Here is a 23,381-nt window from a genome sequence, read left to right on the forward strand (position 1 = left end):
TCCACAAATTTTGATAGAGGCTCCAAAACAGTACATATATCAGAAGAGCTCTAGGTCTTTCACCTTTACATGCTAGGTGCTGGGAACAGATTAAGCCCCGTGCTTCACTCCTCTCTCACTCCCTTTTGGTAGGCAAGCAGATCATCTGTGCTCCACAAACGTCTCTCCACACTGTCTCTCTTTGTGGCTCTGTGTTCCCCAGTGCTCATTTTCTCTTTAGATCAGAGCAGGTCAGGAACATACAAGATTGGGCCCTCTCTCCTCTCTCTTAGGGTCACTGCATACATCAACTCACTACTCCCCAATCCTTTCCCCAATAAGGACTGTAAGCCAGCAGCAGCTTCTCTCTGACTTTCTCTTTTGAGGATCAGGGTCAGATTTCCATAATAATCTATCCCTCCTCTTCTCTCTGGCACTCTATGGATCAGACCAGCCGCTCCTGTGCTCTCTCTTTTCCACTTAGCGCCTAGATCAGGCTCAGATGGGGTCCAGAGTGGGATAATTTCCTATTGTAGTTCTACACGTTCTTTTCTGGACCACTTCCAGGAAAGAAGGGACAAGGCTACTCCCTTGACTCTGGGAGTTTAAAGTTCCCTCCACAAGCTAAGACTTAATTCTATTGGGCTACTTTCCTAGATTAGGCCATCTCCTGTTCAGATTTGATTGGCAAATTTCTGAAGCAGGGCCTCAGAATGATCTTTCTTCATCTCCATAAGGTGGCACATTCTGACAGCCAACTACGTATTATACATATTTAAATCAGTAATTTATAATGCAACATTAAAATTGTTTAAGGCACCTGAAAATTTGAGTGTGACCAATGTGAAACTAATTTTTTAAAAAGGTCTCCCGAGGTGAACTGGGAAACTACAAACCAATAAGCCTGACATCAGTGCTGGACAAAATGGTAGAAACTACTACAAAGAACAAAATAACTCAACATACAGAAGATGGTCATGGTTTAATGGGACAGAACCAACATGGATTTAGCTAAGGGAAGTCTTGCCATAATCTGCTACATTTTTTGAAGGCAAAAATAAACATGTGGACAAATGTATATTTAGACTTTCAGAAGAATTTGATAAAGTTTCTCCTGAGAGGCTTCTAAGGAAATTTTAAGAAGTCACGAGGTGGGTAAGTGGCCAGTAATATCAATATAGTGAAGATCAAGGGACAGCTACCACATATTAAGAGTCACCAACCAGGACATGAATCCAGCTTCAATATGGATAATACATTAAATTCTTCTAGTCTATGGCAGCCAAAAGGCACAGATTAGGAATTATTAGGAAAGAAATGGAAAATAAAAATGAAGGATATCATAATGCCTCTGAATAGCTCCATTGTGTGACTGAACTGTAAGTATTGCGTGCAGTTCAGGTCACCACAGAACTAGAAAAGGTACAAAGAAGGTAGACTAAAATGATAAAGGGCATGGAAAGACTCACCTATGAGGAAAAGCTAAAGAGGTTAAAGTTCTTCTCCTTGAAGAGACAGCTAAGAGAAGATACGATAGAAGTCTATAAAACCATGACTGGAGTGGAACAGATAAAGGCAAATTGGTTGTTTACACTTTCAGAAAGTGGTAAGATTAGGGAACACACCATGGAATTAAGTAGCACATAAAACCCCCACAAATCTTAGAAAATGGTTATGTCCTGGAAATCAATGCCAGAGGATGTGGTAAAAGCAATTAGCTAGCTGGTTTTACGAAGAGACTGGACAGGTTCCTGGAAGAAAAGTCCATTACCATTACTAAGAAACAGGTACTTAGCCATGGGTGAGCCTGAGCTGGCCTGGGCCCATCCACTTTTCTGTAGCTGGTGGGGATTCCCAAGCCCTGCCAATTGAAGAAATTCAGCGCCCGCCCCAACCATCTAAAGTGTAGTTGACAGAGGCTCAAAATGCCGCCACTGATGCTGGCACTGTGAGCACGCTCAGTTCATGTACGAGAACTGAACATGCTTGTGGTGTCAGCAACAGTGGTGCATTCTGAGCCACTGACAGTCGTGCCTTAGGTAATCCAGGCAGGCTCCAGCTTCAGATTCCTTCATCTAGCAGGACTTGGGGATATTTTTAATTTTAATTGGGGGGGGGGGGGGGGGTGGTTGGGGAGACAAGGAAAAGGAAGGGAAGGCAGAAAAATGCAGTAACTCACTGCTCTGAAGTGCAGGAACTTAAAATGTATTCTTCTTAGCTGAAAGATACAATTCTACCTCTTGTTCCAATATAAACATTTCAAGAGAGTACTAACGATTTGCTTTTGCACGGCTGAGTTATGTGTTAATTTAAGTTTACTTTAACATATATAGAGAGTATTGATTCTTGAATCAGCTGTTTACAGGAGAAAAAATTAAAGGAAATTGTATTATTTATTCAGTAGTTTTTCGCTCCCTCCACAAATGAGGTCCTGTTCTTAGTGATTTGCTTACTGCACAATATTGCCTTGTCCTGATAGGGTGCGTCAGGAGAAAGATGTTAATGGTATTTTGATTTAAATCTATATAGACACTTGGGTAAATGAACATAGGATGCACTAACTAGAAAACACCTTAAGATGGTGCCAAATGAATACACAAATTTCAGAGTACTTAACTCAGAGAGGTAAAGTGTTCCAAAACTATATCAACCTTGGCTATTATGTGTATGTTATTTGTTTCACTTTTTAACTCAGATTTAATTCAGGCAGTGCTTTTTTTGTGCCAGTACGCAACGGTACGGCGTACCTGCACCTTTTTCTCCTCCTGTCCTCCCCTCCCATTATTTCCAGCGATTCTCCGCCTCTCCCCTGCCCTCCCATCAACGTGCAGCGATTTTCCGTCCCTCCCCTGCCCTCACCTCTCCCATATCCAGCGATTCTTCGTCCCCCAGCGTCCTCCTTCACTGCCTGCCAGCCAGCGTCGGACTCAGAGGCGAACGGTGCAGGCAGCGATTGGCTGGCAGCATCGTAGCTTCCCTCTGCAAGTCCCGCCTACAACTTCCTGCTTACGCATAGGCGGGACTTGCAGAGGGAAGCTTACACGCTGCCAGCCAATCGCTGCCTGCACCGTTCGCTTCTGAGTCCGACTGGCTAGCAGGCAGTGAAGGAGGACGCTGGGGGACAAAGAATCGCTGGATATGGGAGAGGTGAGGGCAGGGGAGGAACGGAGAATCGCTGCACGTCGATGGGAGGTCAGGGGAGAGGCGGAGAAATGCTGGAAATAATGGGAGGGAAGGGCAGGGGAGAGAGAATTGCTGGACATGGGATGGGATGGGAGGGAAGGGCAAGGGAGAGAGAATTGCTGGACATGGGAAGGGCAGGGGAGAAAGAATTGCTAGACATGGGATGGGATGGGAGGGAATTGCAGGGGAGAGAGAATTGCTGGACATGGGATGGGAGAGAAGGGCAGGGGAGAGAGAATTGCTGGACATTGATGGGAGGGCAGGGATGAGATAATTGCTGGACATGGAGGGGAGGGCAGGGAAAGAATTGCTGGACATGGAGGGGAGAGAGGAGAATCGCTGGACGGGGAGGGGAGGACAGGGAAGAGAGAATTGCTGGACATGGAGGGGAGGGCAGGGAAGAGAGAATTGCTGGACATGGAGGGGAGAGAGGAGAATCGCTGGATGGGGAGGGGAGGACAGGGAAGAGAGAATTGCTGGACATGGATGAGAGGGGAGAGAGGAGAAATGCTAGAAATGGATGGAGAGGAGAGCAAGAGATAGAGGAGAATTGCTGGACATGGATGGATGGAGGAGATGGCTAGGAGAGAGGAGAAATGCTGACTTGGATGGAGGAGAGGGGAGAGAGAATTATTGCTTTATATGGATACAGAGGCGGAAAGAGAGATGAGAAATGCTGGACATGGATGGAGGGGAGGAGAGAGGAGAAGTGCTGGACATGAATGGAGGGGAGGAAAGAAAAAAGAAGATGCACATGGATGGAGATGAGGGAAAGGGAAGAGGAGAAAAACTGCACATGGATGGAGAAAATAGGCAAAAGCTGGATCCATGTTATACCTCCTCCAGTCAATTCCATGGAGGAGGACCCAGCTTTTACTTATGGATGCAGGGCAACAAAAGAAGAAGAAAGGAGGAAAGTAAAGAAATAAATGGAAAGGAAGCCCTGGAAACGGAGTTAAGAGAACAGATAGAGAGCAGCAGAATCAGAGACTGGGACCAATATGAATAGAAAAACAAAGTCACCAAACAACAAAGGTAGAAAAAATCATTTTATTTTCATTTTAGTGTTTGGAATTTGTCTTATTTTGCACTGGGTATACTGGAGCTGTAACAGCTTACAGAAATTATTTATAATGAAAAAAAAATCACATTATTTTTTCTCCTATACTAGTATAATATTTTCAATGATGTCTGTTTATATGCGCCATGGCTGGTATAAGGGGTGTGGCTAATGTGGGTGTGGCTATAATAGGGGTGGTGCCATGTGTGGTGACCCCACCCACAATGAGTACCAGCACCTTTTTTTCTCCAAAAAAAGCACTGAATTCAGGTGATTAGGGAAGGGAAAGGGAAATGAGACTTGATATACCGCCTTTCTGAGGTTTTTGAAACTACATTCAAAGTAGTTTACATATATTCAGGTACTTATTTTTGTACCAGGGGCAATGGAGGGTTAAGTGACTTGCCCAGAGTCACAAGGAGCTGCAGTGGGAACTGAACTCAGTTCCCCAGGATCAAAATCCACTGGACTAACCACTAGGCTACTCCTCCACTCCACTAGAAGATCTTAACACTTTATTACTTCCATATAATCTTTTTGATAGCTGCAAATTATACATTGCATTTAGTATAATTCTACTAACCAAATGCAGCTCAAGCTAACTACTCTTCACAGAGATGGAAGCTACTAAATTTGCTGATTATATGACTACAGAGTGAATACCAACAATTCCTGTGACAACTGCTAGCTTGTATAGGCTCATAAAATACAAAACAAAACAATTTTATTTATTTATATTTTTATTTATTTAATCTCTTCTATACCGCACAATCCAACAGTTCTTGGCGGTTTACAATTTCACATACATAATATACAACTTACAAATATAAAACCATACCAAAAACTTTTAAATCATTGAAAGAAGTTACCAATATGATCTTGATCCTCTCTCAACTCCATACGCTTGTTCAAAGAGATGAGTTTTCAACTCTCGCTTAAATTGTGTAACTCCTTGCAATTCTTTCAGCCTTAGTGGTAGATTATTCCACAAAGTGGGACCTGCTATATAAAATATAGTTGCTCTGCACTCGTTTAACCTTATAAGTCGATGTGAAGGTACATTCAGATTTAATTGTTGTGCAAATCTCAGAGACCTTGAGAGCTGATAAACACTCAATTTTGCTGATAGTGCTTCCGATACCTGGCCATTCAGAATCTTAAATACCAATAGAAGAATTTTAAATTTAATACAAAACTCAATTGGTTTCCAGTGAAAAGATTTCATTGTAGACTTAATATGCTCAAATCTACCAACATTCATTAAGACTCTAGCCATTGAATTCTGAGCAACTTGTAAACCTTTCAGCTGCAATTCCTGGCACAGGCAGCTCCTTGTGACTCTGGGCAAGTCACTTAACCCTCCATTGCCTGCCACATAGAGCCTGCCATGAGTGGGAAAGCGTGGGGTACAAATGTAACAATCTAGGTAAGCCAAGCAACAAACCATTACTATATTCGAGACATGGCATTACATAACTCTGTATCACAGATCTAACATTTGATGTAGTTAATAACTTTTTTAATGTCTTAACAATCGCAATTTAAAGAACACACCCCTCACAATCTTATTTATATGTAATTTCATACTCAATCTTGAGTCAACAATCACACCCAGATCTTTCATATTCCCTTCTATCGCTATGACTATACTCTCAAATTGAAAAGAATCTGGAATATCAACAGAAGAATGTCAACAGTAATATCTTGGTTTTGTTCACATTCAGTGTCAAACAATTTGCCTTCATCTAACTCATTACAACAGTCAGTATCATTGTTAATTTACTAAACATTTGCTGAATTGAAACAAAAATTGAATATCATCTGCATAAATTCTAAAATTCAGGTCCAGGCAGTTCCACAATCAACACAACAGCAGTAAAATTATGTTAAAAAGTACCGCTGACCGACAAGATCCCTGTGGCACTCCAGTGTGAATATATGTTTCAGCTCAGACATATCTTCACCTTGCACCACAGAAAAATGTCTATTCTCTAAAAATGAAGCTAACCATTTCAGCAACTTACTACAGATCCCTATGGAGCTCATTCTATTTATCAAAACTGTATGATTAATTGTATCAAATGCCACAGAGATGTCCAACATCACTAACAAGAAATGCCTACCTTCACTAAATCTAGCCCGAATCACATCATTGACAATAACAAAGGTTCTGTATCATGATTTTATCTAAAACCAAATTGATTAACATCCAAAATATTATTTGTTGTCAAAAAATCCATTCAAGTCAGAGTACACAATTCTATTACTTTTGCCAAAAATGGTAAATTAGATATTGGACTAAAATTATCTACTTGTTCCTTGCTTCCCTTTTAATCTTTCAATAGTGGTCTAACCACTGCTTTTTTCAATTTATCTAGCAAACTTCCTGAATCTAAACTTTTATTCACAATTTCTGGGGCTACCAAGTCCTTCATTGCCTTTAGGACAACTGGTTGACAAACATCCAGCTTACAATAGCTATTTTTAACTTGACTAAAATTCTTCTCGATCACTTCTGCTGTTACCAAAGTAAACTCTGACCATTTATCTTCCTCATTCAAAACACATTCAAGTTCAAGTAGTAACTGTGAATAATCGAACTGTTCTTTTATTCTTTCCACTTTTGACTGAAAAGCAACTGCAAAAACTCATCACATGAGATGGATGATGGAGAATTGTCTCTACCCCCCCCCCCCCCCCCACACACACACACACACACACCTCATTAGTTAATCTAGATACTATTGCAAACAACTCATTAGCATTAGAAGATGCTTTCTTGATGGACTCGTTTTTTAAAAAACACACATTTAACTTCATTCGCTTTCTCTCTATAATCCACTAATTTCTTCAGATATTCAACTTGTGTATCTCTAGAAGGAAACATTCGCCACTGCTTTTCATCTCTACGTAATTCACGTTTCATTCCATGCAATTCCTCATTAAACTATGGTGCTTTGTGAGTTCTTACTACTTTTTGATATTTAAGAGGGGCCACTTCATCAATTGCCTCAATCAGAATGTTATTCCAACCATTAACACAATCCTCAACAGAATCTTCTTCACTAACTTCAAATATTTCTAAACCTTTATTCAATTTTACTTGCAAATCTTGCAGCTGAAATGACGTTCTCCTCCTTACCCAATTCTGAGACTTACCTGAGCATACCTTCTCCTTTGACACAACTTTAACAGCTATAACTGCATAATCAGACCATGAAAAAAAGTGTATATCATCAACGTTATATATAATTCCCTCTCATATTATGTGGAGGAGTAGCCTAGTGGTTAGTGAAGCGGACTTTGATCCTGGGAACTGGGTTTGATTCCCACTGCAGCTCCTTGTGACTCTGAGCAAGTCACTTAACCCTCCGTTGCCCCAGGTACAAATAAGTACCTGTATATACTATCAGGCTTAATTTTGAAAGAGAAGGGCGCCCATCTTTCGACACAAATCAGGAGATGGGCGTCCTTCTCCCAGGGTCACCCAAATTGGCATAATCAAAAGCCGATTTTGGGCGCCCCCAACTGCTTTCTGTCGCGGGGATGACCAAAGTTCCCGGGGGCGTATCGGAAGCATAGTGAAGGCGGGACTGGGGCGAGCTTAACACATGGGCGTCCTCGGCTGATAATGGAAAAATAAGGGCGTTCCTGACGAGCACTTGGCCGACTTTACTTGGTCCATTTTTTCTTGCAACCAAGCCTCAAAAAGGTGCCCGAACTGACCAGATGACCACTGGACGACCCCCTCCCATCCTAAAAAAAAAAAAAAAAAAAAACTTTCAAAATATTTTTTGCCAGCCTCAAATGTCATACCCAGCTCCCTGACAGCAGTATGCAGGTCCCTGGAACAGTTTTAGTGGGTGCAGTGCACTTCAGGCAGGCGGACCCAGGCCCATCCCCCCTACCTGTTACACTTGTGGTGGTAAATGTGAGCCCTTCAAAATCCAGCAGAAAACCACTGTACCCACATCTAAGTGCCCCCCTTCACCCCTTAGGGCTATGGTAGTGTTGTACAGTTGTGGGGAGTGGGTTTGGGGGGGGGTTGGGGGGCTCAGCACCAAGGTAAAGGAGCTTTGCACCTGGGAGCAATTTATGAAGTCCACTGCAGTGCCCCCTAGGCTGCCCGCTTAGTGTCCTGGTATATCAGGGGGACCAGTGCACTATGAATGCTGGCTCCTCCCATGACCAAAGGGCTTGCATTTAGTCATTTCTGAGATGGGCGTCCTCGGTTTCCATTATCACAGAAAACCGGGGACGACCATCTCTAACGTCGACCTAAGTGTCGAGATTTGGGTGTCCCTGACCGTGTTATCGAAATGAAAGATGGACGCCCATCTTGTTTCGATAATACGGGTTTCTCCGCCCCTTCGCCAGGACGTCCTGCGAGGACGTCCTCAGGAAAACTTGGGCACCCTGTTCGATTATGCCCCTCTATGTAAACCACTTTGAATGTAGTTGCAAAAACCACAGAAAGGCGATATATCAAGTCCCATTCCCTTTGCTCACGAAAACTAAACCTAAAATATGACCAGCTATATGAGACCTCATTTACAATACTGTGAACAGTTCCGGAGACTTCATCTTCAAAAAGATATAAATAGGATGGAGTCGGTCCAGAGGGCGGCTACTAAAATGGTCAGTGGTCTTTGTCGTAAAGCTTACGGGGACAGACTTAAAGATCTCAATATGTACACTTTGAAAGAAAGGAGAGACAGGGAAGATATGATAGAAATATTTAATAAATGCACAGGAAACGAGTCTCTTTCAATTGAAAGGAAGCTCTGGAACGAGGGGGCATAGGATGAAGATGAACGGGGACAGATTCAGAAGTAACCTGAGGAAATACTTCTTCTCGGAAAGGGTGGTGAATTCATGGAATGGACTCCCGGTAGAAGTGGTGGAGCCAAAACAATATCAGAATTCAAGAGAGTTTGGCATAAGTATATAGGATCTCTAAGGGAGTGGTAGGGAAAATAGATGGCATGGATGGGCAGACTGAATAGGCCATATGGTCTTTATCTGCCTACATTTTTCTGTGTTTCTATATAGATACACACACACACACACACACACGGTGAGAGAAAAAAAAGTAACCCCTAGAGTTTTTTTTGCCATTTTCTCAGCAACCGCTTTGAATTTCAATGAGAAATTTTACATACTTATTTAGTCATCATAATTATGTTTTACTATTAAACAACATTTAATTATCTTAAGCTATGTTGATGTTACTGACATTCTAGCGTTACTACCTAGCGATGTGTGTGTGTTAAAAATGTTTCAACTAAAACACAGTAAAACAATATCATTCAAATGATACAATTAACAATTTGTCAGAATTTCAAAATCATTGTGAATGCTCAGTGTCCACCTCCCTCCCCCCACCCCTTTAACACAGGCCTTGTCGATCGGTCCTTGTGGCAGACTGTCCCAGATCACCTACAACAAAGAACAAATTATTAAGAAACTCCAAACTGCCCAAAACACCGCAGCCAGACTCATATTCGGAAAAATGAGATACGAAAGTGCCAAACCCCTACGTGAAAAACTACATTGGCTCCCAATCAAAGAACGAATTGCGTTCAAAATCTTCACCCTGGTTCAAAAAATTATTCACGGCGAGGCCCCGATCTACATGGCAGACCTTATAGACTTACCAACCATAAACACAAAAAAGTAAGCACGCACATACCTAAATCTCCATTACCCAAGCTGGAAAAGACTAAAATATAAATCAACATATGCATCCAGCTTCTCCTACATAAGCATGCAACTATGGAATGCACTACCAAACGTCATGAAGACAATGCACGACCTAACAATCTTTCGGAAATCATTAAAAAACAATTTGTTCAAAAAGGCATACCATAACGATCCAACCTAAACACCTGAACCCTGCAACACAATGAAACTTAAAGCAGAACTGGACAAATCTTAACTCTTCATCCTTGACTACCTAATTCACTCTGTTACTCATAGGGGCTCATTTTCAAAGCATTTAGACTTGCAAAGTTCCACAGGTTACTATGGAACTTTGTAAGTCTAAGTGCTTTGAAATACACCTCATAGTAACATAGTAGATGACGGCAGAAAAAGACCTGCACGGTCCATCCAGTCTGCCCAACAAGATAAACTCATATGTGCTACTTTTTGTGTGTACCCTACCTTGATTTGTACCTGTACTCTTCAGGGCACAGACTGTACAAGTCTGCCCAGCACTATCCCTGCCTCCCAACCACTAGCCCCGCCTCCCACCACCAGCTCTGGCACAGACCCTATAAGTCTGCCAGCATTTTCCCCGCCTCCCAACCACCAGCCCCGGCACAGACCGTATAAGTCTGCCCAGCACTATCCCCGCCTCCCACTACTGGCTCTGCCACCCAATCTCGGCTAAGCTCCTGAGGATCCATTCCTTCTGAGCAGGATTCCTTTATGTTTATCCCACGCATGTTTGAATTCCGTTACCGTTTTCATTTCCACGACCTCTCACGGGAGGGCATTCCAAGCATCCACCACTCTCTCCGTGAAGAAATACTCATGAACTTTAACGCAATCAACACTCTGTATTTCTTATACCGGAATTTGCGATCGCCATCACGATACTATGTAAGCCACATTGAGCCTGCAAATAGGTGGGAAAATGTGGGATACAAATGCAACAACTAAATAAATAAATTTGTCTGCACCTTTGGGTGGAGCTTGTGACAGGCTTCCAACATTGCTCCCCAGACATGGCAGTCCAAGGGGTTTAGGTCCAGCAAATTTGGAGGCCATTGGTCCTCTGTACGAAAGTCTACATCATTGTGACATCAATAGCAGTAAACTGGACCCCCCCCCCCCTTTTTTTAAATAATGGTAGTTTTACAACGTAAACATTTTTTTAATACGGAAAAATCATGGGTCGTCACATTAAAAAGTCTGCAACTTCGCTATGTTTAAAAATATACTCACTCCACTTGGCATATAAACGTAAATAGTAAAAACAAATAAAGCTGTAAAATGTAATGTTGAAATTCCTGGCAGTTCCTGAGAAAACAGCAAAAAAATCTATGGGGTTACTTATTTTGCCTCACGTGAACATTAGTGGCTCACATTTTTTGCTGTCTTATGATGTATAAGGTATTACTGAAATATCCAGTGTGTCTCTTGCAACTCACACTTACCACCAGAGATGTCAATCAGGTCCTCCAGCTCTTTCTGTAACCGCAGCTCCTGCACTGCCTGCAGCACTTCATGCCTTTGACTTTGCTGACAGAGTCCCATCCTCATCAGAGACATGTCTGTGAGCCTCAGCAAAACGCGCCCTGTAGGAAAGCAAGCTCATGTAAATGAATTGCTATGTGTTCTTGATCTTTGCTACCATAAACTCCAAGCAGCATATTCTGGCAAAAACAGCACTAGTGCTTCTCTGATCTGGGAGTTGGAGTGGGGGGGGGGGGGGGGGGGGGGCTCGGCTCTGGGGGAGGCATGGTGAACTAAGGGCAGAACTCAGTAAATAGCATCCAAGGTTAGGTACTAGGAGGTTTCACGCTTAAGTAGTATTCTGAAAAAGGGAACTCTGTGCAGAATACTAGCTTAGCACAGATCTCACACCAAACTTTGGGCAGGAGTACTTATGCCTGCTGAAACCTGGTGAAAATGTTGACATGCAAGTAATGACAGCTGGACACATCAATTAAAACTATTCTATAACACTGCTCCTAGTTTCTGGGAACACTCCTGACCTGTCCATGCCCCTCCCATGGCCACACCCCCTTGAGTTGCACATCATAAAATTTAGACATGCATGTTATAGAATAGGGCGCAGGGCAGATCCTGTAAAACTCTAAATAAGTGCCAATTAACACCAAATATTAACAGTTCATTAACTAAATTAGTTTGCACACATCTGGAATCCACTTTGGGCGACAGACTCTGGGGGTAAGTGAATTGCCCAAGATCACAAGGAACTGCTCTAACCATTAGGCTGCTTGAGATAACATTTAATCATCTGACCTTATGTGTAACTTTCTAACTCCTCTTACTCGCTTACCTATCTATATGTTGCACCTTTGCTTATACCCTACACTGTCTATTAAAATGTTCTATTACATATTGTGAATACCATACTTCGTATTGTTATTTGAATATTTGTACTGCTGTAATGGTATATTGCTTATGCTTAAATTAATCTTACTGTACATCACCTTGAGTGAATTCTTTCAAAAAGGCGGTAAATAAATCCTAATAATTAAATAAATGGTGGTGTTAATAATATATAAAAATGAGTACATAACTTGAGGCCAACAGCTGTCTAATTCCACCTACTCAGCCACCTGCCTAATAAAACAGAGTTACACCATCCCTGCCTGACCACCATTTGGAAACATAGGCCCCGTGAATGCCACAGGTGAGTCAATTAAAAAAAAAAAAAGTTACTATGATTCTTGATATGTGAATACCACCTGAACATCTTGAAAAAAAAAAAAAAAACAGATCCAGCTGGACAAAACCCAGGCAGTCCCATTGACTAAACTCTGCCCAATCTGTTTCACCATCCAGCATCAGCCAATCCAGGGAAGAGGGGCACAAACATAGTCACCTTGATCTATCAGATAAAACTGTGCAAAGTCACCATCCCCCCAGCTCTCTGAATCAGAATGTCTTTTAATCTAGCTAGGAGATGAGGAACTAATTTTCTAGCTGTTCATGCTCTACCAAGCACCTCACACCACACATCTGTGCAAGAATTCCTGGACCTATTTACAGAAGTAACTCAGTTTCTTTAGGTTAGTGATTAAGTATTGATCATACTTGAAACCCTTATTCATCTGTACATACCATTAATCCATTAATCTAGCCATCCACTTATTTATCCCAATGCCATTGACTTAACCCTCTTACATAGATTTTTGCTGCAATGTCCCTTCTGCTGCCTATTGAGAAGGCTCTTTTGTGGTGTGGTGATATTGTAAGTACATTTCTGTTACAAGAATGTCCTAATTTGCTACTGTAATGTGTACAGTTCTAATACTGTACCATATTGCTATTACTACACTTTAATTTGCCTATTCTCCGGTATTCGTCACTACTCTACTTGTGTATTCCACTGATATTTGGTCACTTATAAAGTTAGGCAGCTCTCATCGCAGTCCAAATAAAACTCCTTTGTCAGTTGTCATCACCATGGCTAGATAAATATCTGGCCCAAAGAATAGTGCAAGTCATACGCAAGAATTTCAGACCTGCTTTTCCTATCTCTTATTCAGACCAGCTGGACAGAATGACTCTTTCAGTACCCCATTCACAATTTATGCAAAAACAAACAAATAACTAGTCAAAAGAGTATTGTCACCTTTTTTTTATTATTATTTTTATTTTTCAAGAACCTTTTAAATGAACACAGGAAACACAGTACTTTATTGTGGGTTGGTGGACAACATGCTGAGTTATAACAAACAACTACTGATTTAGCTGGAGTGACTATCTCTATATCCCCAGAAATAAAAATATTTGGAGGGACAATTAATGCTAAACTGTCTATGGAATCTCATGTTAATATGATTGTGAGAAAAGCGTTTTATAATTTACAGTTAATTAGAACAGATCCGCAAATTTTTGAGAGAGTAAATATTTCAAATTGATTTATCCAGGCATTAATTTTATTACATCTGGATTACGTGAATGTTATGTTGGGGATAAAGATAATGATAGGAATCTACTACTGTCCACCTGGCCAGGATAAACAGACAGATGCAGAAATGTTATCAGAAATTAGGGAGGCTAATAGGAGGAAGGAATGTCACCCGACTGAATGGCTGCATAATCCTTGAGCTCCCTTACACCCTGTGAAATTTTGCTATAATAAGCATAACCAACAGCGCTGAATCAGAGATGAATAACCTTAATAACCTGCTGAGTTGCAGTAACTCTCAATGACTTGACAAAAGTACCTCATGAAAGATTCCTGAGGAAATCAGAAAGTCATAGGATAAGATACAATGTCCTATTGTGGAAGAGGAACTGGTTAAAAGACAGAACACAGAGAGTAGGGTTAAAAGGTCAGTATTCTCAAAGGGGAAGTGTAGATGATAGGGTTCCCCAGGGGTCTGTTGGGACTGCTGCTTTTTATCTTATTTATAAATGATCTAGAGATGGGAATAACTAGTGAGGTAATTAAATTTCCTGATAACACAAAGTTATTCAAAGTTCTTAAAATCGCAAGATGATTGTGCATCCCATTGGCAGATGACGTTTAATGTGTGCAAGTAGGAACCCAAATTATAGCTACATGATGCAAAGTTCCACATTAGGAGTCACTGCTCAGGCAAAGGATCTAGTTGCCATTGCCGATGATACATTGAAACCCTTTGTTCAGTGTGCAGCAGCAGTTAAGAAAGCAAACAGTTTGTTAGGAATTATTAGGAAAGGAATGGAAAACAAAAATGCGAATGTTATGCCTTTGTACCGCTTCATGGTGCAACTGCACCTCGAATACTGTGTGGAATTTTGGTCACTTCATCTCAGAAAGGTATAGTGGAATCAGAAAAGGTACAGAGAATGGTGACAAAAATGCTAAAGGGGACGGGACGACTTCCCTATGAGGAAAAGCTAAAGTAGCTAGGGGTCTTTAGCTTGAAGAAGAGATAGCTGAGGAGAGATATGATATAGGTCTATAAAATAATGAGTGAAATGGGTGGACATGAATCACTTGTTTACCCTTTCCAAAAATACTAGGACTAGGGGGCATAAAATGAAGCTTAGTAGTAAATTTAAAACCAACCTGAGAAAATATTTCTTCACTCAAAGTATAATTAAATTCTGGAATTTGTAGCCAGAGAATGTGGTAAAAGCAGTTAGTTTAGCAGGGTTTAAAAAAAGGTTTGGATGCCTGTCCATAAGCCAATATTAAGATGGACTTGGGAAAATCCACTGCTTATTTCAAGGAAAAACAGCATAAAATCTGTTTGGATCTTGCCAGGTACTTGTGCCCTGGATTGGCCACTGTTGGAAACAGGATAGTGGATTTGATGGACCTTTAGTCTGTCCCAGTTTGCAACATTTATGTTATGTTCTTACATTGCTGGGTCTAACAGATAGGCAAATACAGACTACAACTTCTGCAAAATGAGGCAGTGAAATTAATTTGGGGAGGAAGTTATTCTGAGTATGTTGATCCATATCTAGTTAAAACTCATTGGTTACCTTTAAAACCGAGGATAGAGTTTAAAGTTTTATTATTTGTTTTTAAGATATTATATGGAATGGCACCAGGTTATATGTGCCATTTTGTAAATGTTTATGTCTCGGTGTGGAGTTTAAGATCACAGTCTGAAATTCAGTTAGCTTTGCCAAGTCGTTTCACAATTCATTTACAAACTACAAAATGTAAAACTATCATAGGTTATGGGCCTGTCTTGTGGAATTCTCTACCGAATCGGCTTAGAATGATCTCTTCCTATCTATTGTTCAGAGAGCAATTGAAAACTTGGCTTTGTCGAAATACCTGTTAGTTTCTGTAAAGTGGAATATAAATGCTCATGTTAAAGTTACACTGAGTTAAATTAAATCTTCCGCAAAGAAGACTGAAGCAAACAATTAATTTAGTTTCACCACTATGGCCTTGTCCTCCCTCAGTGCCCCTTTTACACCTCAATCATCTAGTGGTCCAACTGATTTTTACCGGCTTCTTGCTTCAAATGTTCCTATAAAGATTGTTGTGTGTTTTTGTCTCCAAGGCAAGCTTCTTTTCAAAGTCTCTTTGCCTTCCTTATCAACATTTTATATTTGATTTGCCATTGTTTATGCTGTTTAATTTCCTTCAGTCAGATCTTTCTTCCATTTTCTGAAGGATGTTCTTTTAGCTGTAATAACCTTCCTTCCACTTTTTAATATATGGAATATATATGGTCTGGGCTTTCAGGATGGATATAAAACAGAGGGAAGGGCTAAATGGCCAATTCTCTCAAGGCCAGATGCACTAAGGTCCCCGTAAAGAATTACTCTGTATTTCCACCTCAGTAAAATTTACCAATTTGGAAATACAGATGGATTCCCAAAGCGAAATCACATGCAAATGAGCTGCTCGCAAAAGTGGCAAGCAACTTGATGGGAAGAAGCCTGTCAGTCAGTTGAGCATGCGCAGAACAGCCAAACACTAAGCATGGCTGTTCTGCGCATGCTAAGAGAGGCGCTTGTATACCTCTTTCATGCATGCAAAGAAGCTGCGTGTATGAAAGCCGGCATAGCTATTTTTTTCTCTCAAAACTGCTGTAGGGTATGCTCGGGGGTGTGCTTCCAGGGCTAGAGAAGCAGCTGACAGGCAGACTGTCATGTTGGGGCTCCAGCGTCTTCCCTGCCTCTCTCAAAATGACCTGCTAAATGCACAACTTTTGCCAAGAAGCATCAGTAGATGGAAGGAGTGAAGTACAAACTTTAAAAAAAGGGTAAAGCTCACTTGCGACAATGAATAACTGTCAGGACGGACAGCTCCAGATCTCCCGTTAAATTTTCCACGGTAAAGGTAGGGGCCGTTTCTGTGCATAACTCAGAAAACGGCTGTACATCGCTTTGCATGCACATTTGTATAGTAATTAACTCATTATAATAGCTTTGCATACGATTTTCGGTAGCTGCTACCGTGACAGGAAAAGAGCTTACAGAACTGTTTTGTGCATTTCTGGATGAACTCCATGCTCATTAAACCGGCTAGAACCAGTATAAAACCCACATTGCTTGCTCATTAGGTTTTGTACATCTGGGCCCTAGTGGAAGAGGGTGAATAATGGGGTGCCCCAGAGATCTGTATAGGACTGGAGCTATTTAACATATTTATTATGATATGGAAATGGGATCAAGTGAGGTGATTAAATTTGCTGATGACACAAAACTATTCAAAGTTGTTAAAACGCATGCAGATTGTGAAACATTGCAGGAAGACCTTAGGAAGCTGGAAGACTGGACATCCAAAGGACAGATGAGATTTAATGTGGACAAGTGCAAAGAGATGCACATTGGGAAGAATAATCCAAATCATAGCTATCTGATGCTAAGCTCCACCCTAGGAATCGGCACCCAAGAAAAATATCTAGGTATCATCATGGACAACATGCTGAAATCTTCTGTCCAGTGTGTGGCGGCCATAAAAGCGCACAGGATGCTAGGAATTATTAGGAAAGGGATAGAAAATAAAACAGAGAATATCATAATGCCTCTGTATCACTCCATGGTGCGACCACACCTTGAGTATTGTGTGCAGTTCTGGTTGCCCGTATCTTAAAAAATAGTAGAATTAGAAATGGTTCAAAGAAAGGTGACCAAAATGATAAAGGGGTTGGACCTCCTCTCATATGAGAAAAGGCTAAAGAGGTTAGGACTCTTCAGCTTGGAAAAGACACGTCTGATAGAGGTCTACAAAATACTGAGTGATGTAGAATGGGTAAACATAGATCGATTTTTTACTCTTTCAAAAAGTACAAAGACGAGGTGTGGATCCCAAGATGGCGCTGTGACCAGACGCACCTGAGTCTGCTGCCGAGGTGACCCCGGTGTTTTCTGTTGGTTTCGCTGCCTTTGTGGTTTCCTTGATGGGGAAACGAAGGGGGAAAGTCAAGGAGCATTCCTCGGCTCCTGGGGCGTCCTTGGCGTTGCGACAGATGACCCTGCAGTTTTCCAGACAGCAGCCAGGACCTCGGGGAACTTCGACCCCTTCTGCCGCTCTCGACGCGTCGGCGTCGATTGAAAGCGCTAACGGGGCTTCCCTGAGCCCCGTAGAGCGCATTGCTCCACCTCAACCCGGAAGGGAATTACTGGCAGCCCAAGCAGGAACGGCGAACGGAGACGCTCAGCCTAACCTTCTCGAGGAAAGGTCTGCGGTGATAGAACACGAACCCCAACCTAGAGAAGCACTTTTCCAATCAGCTCTACAGGTACTTCCACTGGATATTGTTTCAAAACTATCTCAGGTTGGTGATCAGGTTCAAGTCCTTCCTGGAATTTCTGGTGTGGTAAGACCTGCAATTGTGACTTTAGAGTCACTATGGGACATGGTACATAATATCCAAATCTCCATGCAACCTACTTTGAAAGAGAATACTGAAAATATAAGAACTCTTTCCGAAGCTGCGCTACTCCAAGCACAGGTATCTGCACAACAGGCCACTAAAATGGAAAATTTGAATATTAAATTGCAAGAGATGGGAACTTTAGAGAATGTTTTGGTTAAAGACAATATTTTTCTTCATAAACGGACGGAATACCTTGAGAACCAGATTCGTAGACTTAATCTTAGGTTCCTAAACTTCCCTAAGTCTCCTTTAATTTCACCTCTTGAAATGGTCAAGAAATATATGGTGGACATTCTTGGAATGGACAAGGATTCATTGCCCCCCATAATAAGGGCCTATTACATCTGGAACCCACAGGGAGACGATCGAAATCTCCCAAGGGTGGGGGATGGAATGAATTTAACTTCATTCCTTGAAAGCTCACTGGAGATAATTACACAGAGGTCTACTATGCTTGTTACCTTTGTATTGGAGCCTGACCGCAATGCAATACTGAGACTTTCTTTAAGACACTTAGAAAACTTGTTTATGGGCTCAAAGGTTCGTGTTTTTCCTGATCTCTCAAGGCCTACTCAAGCTAGACGCAGGGCTTTCTTAGATCTGCGTCCTAGAGCGTTGGCATTGGGGATCAACTTTGTATTACGTTTTCCTTGTATATGTAATTTGATGCTAGAGGGCAGTCAGTTTCAATTTGTAGACCCTAAACAGTTAAAGGAATTTCTTGATGCTAGAGTAGATACGAATGTTATGTGCCCTCCATAATAGCAGGCTGGGATCAGTAACCCCGAGGTATGCAAAGGGAGGTTTTTCTTTTTATTGCCTTTGTAAATATAAATTTTTGATTCTTGGGATCAATTTCTTAATTTGTGGACGAACAGGCCTTAAACTATATTCTTTGTTTTGTTATTTCCTTGTCAATGCCTATTGCATATTCATAATTTGTTGTGAAATAATGATTAATATTGATAAATAAAATAATAATAAAAAAAAAAAAAAAAGTACAAAGACTAAGGGACACTCAAGGAAGTTTCATGGTAGTACTTTTAAAATTAACTGGAGGAAATACTCTCACAACAAATAGTTAAGTTCTGGAACTCGTTACCATAGTATGTGGTATCTGGGTTTAAAAAAAGGTTTGAACAAGATCCTGAACAAAAACTCCATAGTCTCTTATTACGATACGAGTGGGGAAAGCCACTACTTGTCCTTGGGATCAGAAGCATAAATCTTGCTATTATTTGGGATTTTGTCAGATACTTGTGACCAAAATTGTCCACTGTTGGAAGCAGGATACTGTGCAAGATGGACCACTGGTCTGGCCCAATATGGCTATTCTTATATTTAAATAACATCCACGCCTGATGTAAATGTTTGCTCTTGGCAGATGCTGCTTTAAATTTTTGTTTTTTACCATTTTCCTCATTTTTGACATATTTGACTCATTTTAACATATTGGATTTCCTGTGTATATTTCTTCTAGTTATTAAATCAAATGTGATCATGTTATGATCACCGCTGTCAAATGGCCCCAGCACCATTACCTCTTGCAGCAATCATGCATCCAACATGGACTAGATCTGTAACTGCCCCCCCCCCCCCCCCCGGCTCTTGTTGGTCCCTGAACCAGCTGCTCCATAAAGCAGTCCCTTGATTTCCCTAGCATGCCGTGATGTTACTTTATCCAGTCAATAGTGGGGTAATTGAAATCATCCATTATTATCGTCACCTTGGGCCCTGTTTACTAAGGCACGTTACCATTTTTAACATGCCTACAATTACAGCATACGCTAACCATGTAGGTGCCTATAGAGATATTGTAGGCGTATTCACGGTTAATGCGCATACATGACTAATGCGCATAAAAGATGCCAACGCGCTTATAACACGGTTTATTAAACAGGGCCCCTAATTTGTTAGCTTCCCTGATTTCTGCTAACAGTTCAACATCTGGTTATGGCTACTCTGTTATTTATTTATTTTTAATCCTGCTGGTTTTCAGGTTTAATAAAATCTGAAATCATACTCTTTGTTGAAACAACAGATTTGGTCCTTCATAGTATGTATATTAGGCTATTACTATAGGTTCGACACACTTAGCAGAAAACCATGAAGTCTATTAGATGAGCAAATGCATTATGAACTCTCTCTTCCTAAACTACATATTTAATTTGAATAGCAACAAAATGTATATACATACACTTAACAGCAGATTTTGACTACAGGGATCCAGATATAATGGGCTTGCTTGCACTTTCTTTGTGTTACACTGTCCTCTAGTGGTGATATACATATATAAGATTAGGCTTTAAAAAAAACACTGAACTAACTGTCCCAAAAGCCAGGGGTCCCACACTAAAATATGCTGCTAATCCATCACAGTTTCTCTTGGCTGTGCACATAAGTTTGTATAACCCAAGCAGAAAGCATGGGGTTGGGTTGGGGTTTGGATTAATGCACACACTTTACAAAATATGTGTGTGTGTATGAACGTAAAAAAAGAACCGGGGAAATTGTGCATATCAAAGAGCAAGAATAAAATCTATACAAGTATTTTTGGTGGGCAAAGAGTAAGTATAAAATCTATACAAGTATCTTAAAGGGACTGTATAGGTAAATTATCTTCTAAGAATAAAGAGGAATTTAAAAAAATAAGGCTGAAAAATTGCACAAAATCTTTCCCCTCAGGTGGGAGAGAAAGTGCATAAAAATGAAAGAGCTGTTTCTTGCAAAGAAAAGAAACGTAACAGGACCACTGCTCCCTCTAAGATGTGCAGCTACATGGCCACGCAACTCTTTTCAAAATCCCAGGCAGCAATTCTGGACTGTCACGCAGCAAAAGCAGCGCTTCCCCATCTTCCACCATCACCCTTGGCTGCTGCTGTTGCTTCTCCAAACAAGCAGAAGCAGCAAAACAGCATAACTCAATCTTGCAGGACCACAGTCTCTGTATGAGCAGCTGCTGGTCACGCCTCTCCGACGTCCTCTTCTTGTTCGAGGACAGTGCCAGCAGACATGCGGCAGAGGCTGCAGCCCCACTGGAGTGAAGTATGCGGTTTTCTGCTGCTGCTGCTTATTTGGAGAAGGAGAAGCAGCAGCAAGTGGGGGTGTCAGGGAGGAGACAGGAGGGAGATCGTGATGAAAGGAAGAGAGAGAGAAATGAAAACGCTGGATGAAACAGAGAGGGGGCCGACACTGTATGGAAGGGAAAACATGTTGGAAGAGGCGAGAGATGGGGCAGACGCTGGATGGAAGAGGGGAGAGAAAGAGGGCAGATGGTGTGGCGGAGAGAGAGAGGAGGGAGAGAAGGGAAAGGAAAGAATGAATGGAAAGGTGAGGGGGGAGAGAAGGGCAAACACAGGATGAAAGGGGCGAGAGAAAAAGGTTGATGTTCTATGGAAGTGGGGAGAGACAGAGAAACTGATGGAAGGGGAGGGGCAGACACTGCATAGAAATGGGGAGGAGACATGACAGATTCTGTATGGAAGAGGGCAGAAAAAGAGGACAGACGTTGAGTGGAAAAGAGAGAGGAGAGAAGTGATGGAAGGGGGAAGTGAAAGAGGAGACACTGTATGGAAAGATGAGGGGGAGAGATACAGAGAGGAGGGGAATGCTGATGGAAGGGGAGAGAGGAAAGACACTGGATGAAAAGGGGAGATAGGAGGCAGAAGCTGTGTAAAAGGGCGGAACAGAGGGCAGATAATAGATGGAAGACAGGAAGGAAATGATGGATGGGGGGAAGTGAAAGGGGAGGTATAAGATAGAAAGGGGGGATGGGGCAGTTGCTGTACGGAAGTGGAGGGGAGACAAGGAGAGATGCTGGATGCAAAGAAGGAGAGAGGGGGCAGACACTATAGAAGGGGGAGAAAAGAGGAAAGAAGATAATGATGGAAATGGAAAAGAAAGGTGAGAGATGGGGGCAAATGCTGTATAGAAGGGGAAGAGAAAAAGGGCAGAGTTAGGGAAAGACTGGGAATAAAGGTAAGTAAAATAGGAGAGCAAGGGTGGGGGAAAGAGATGGAAAGCTGCAAGTAGATGCAGTAAATTGAATACTAGAACTAAAAATGAATTACATCTGGACAAAAAGGCAGAAAAATAAATTGAAGAAAGCAAAAAGGAAAATAAGAAGAGAGAACACGGTCAAATGGACAGGAAATCCTCGTAAGAGACTTAAGAGAATATGGAGGAAAGCAGAGAAGTAAATGGCCAGAAAATAAAGATAGAAAAAAAGAATTTTATTTTTAATTTAGGATAAAGTAGTGTGTTACCCATGATTATAAAGGTTAATAAATATAAATAGAAAACAGAATTAATATTATATCTTTTCATTGAACTTATTTTAATACATTTATGATTAACTGTTGGAGACCAAAACCTCCTTTCTTATGTCAGGATAGGATACTATAATAGCAGTTTACTTTCTGAAAGCTAACTGAGGGGATTATGTAAAAGACCCCCTGAAAAATGTTTTGTTAGTCCAATAAAATATCATCTTATTTTTCATTTTTTATTTGTATTTGTTAATTTATAATGTAATAATTGGAATATATCCATTTTTGAAGTTTACGTCTGCGGTCTTTATATTTTTTTACAGTACAGTGGGACATGCATCATTACATAAGTACATAAATGTTGCGATACTAGGACAGATCGAAGGTCCATCAAGCCCAAAATCCTGTTTCCAACAGTGGCCAATCCAGGTTACAAGTACCTGGCAAGATCCCAAAACAGTACAATACATTTTATGCTGCTTATCCTAGAAACAAGCAGTGGATTTTTCCTCAAGTCCATCTTAATAATGGCTTGTAGACTGTCCTTTTAGGAACCTATCCAAACCTTTATTAAACTCCACTAAACTAACTGCTTTTACCACATTCTCTGAGAATGAATTCCAGAGTTTAATTACACGTTGAGTGAAGAAACCTTTTTTCCAATTCATTTTAAATTTACTACATTGTAGCTTCATTGCATGCCCCCTAATCCTAGTATTTTTGGAAAGCGTAAACAGATGCTTCACATCTATCCGTTCCACTCCACTCGTTATTTTATAGACCTCTAACATAATCTCCCCTCAGCTGTCTTTTCTCCAAGCTGAAGAGCCCAAGCCGCTTTAGCCT

General features: G+C 41.2%; 1 protein-coding gene across 13 annotated transcripts in view; it reads right to left on the minus strand.

The window, feature by feature from the left end:
• LOC115466989 overlaps window positions 1-23,381 on the minus strand; it is a 58,083-nt gene that overhangs the window by 14,684 nt on the left and 20,018 nt on the right. For all 13 annotated transcript variants that reach the window (XR_003941629.1, XM_030198612.1, XM_030198609.1 and 10 more), the window contains one exon: window positions 11,386-11,526. Coding sequence is in view for 12 of the 13 variants with exons in the window: in XM_030198612.1 (XP_030054472.1) it covers window positions 11,386-11,526 (141 nt within the window). In the remaining variant the exon portion in view is untranslated. The remainder of the gene's footprint in view (window positions 1-11,385; window positions 11,527-23,381) is intronic.

This window comes from Microcaecilia unicolor, chromosome 3 (assembly GCF_901765095.1).
Source record: "Microcaecilia unicolor chromosome 3, aMicUni1.1, whole genome shotgun sequence".
NCBI lineage: Eukaryota > Metazoa > Chordata > Amphibia > Gymnophiona > Siphonopidae > Microcaecilia > Microcaecilia unicolor.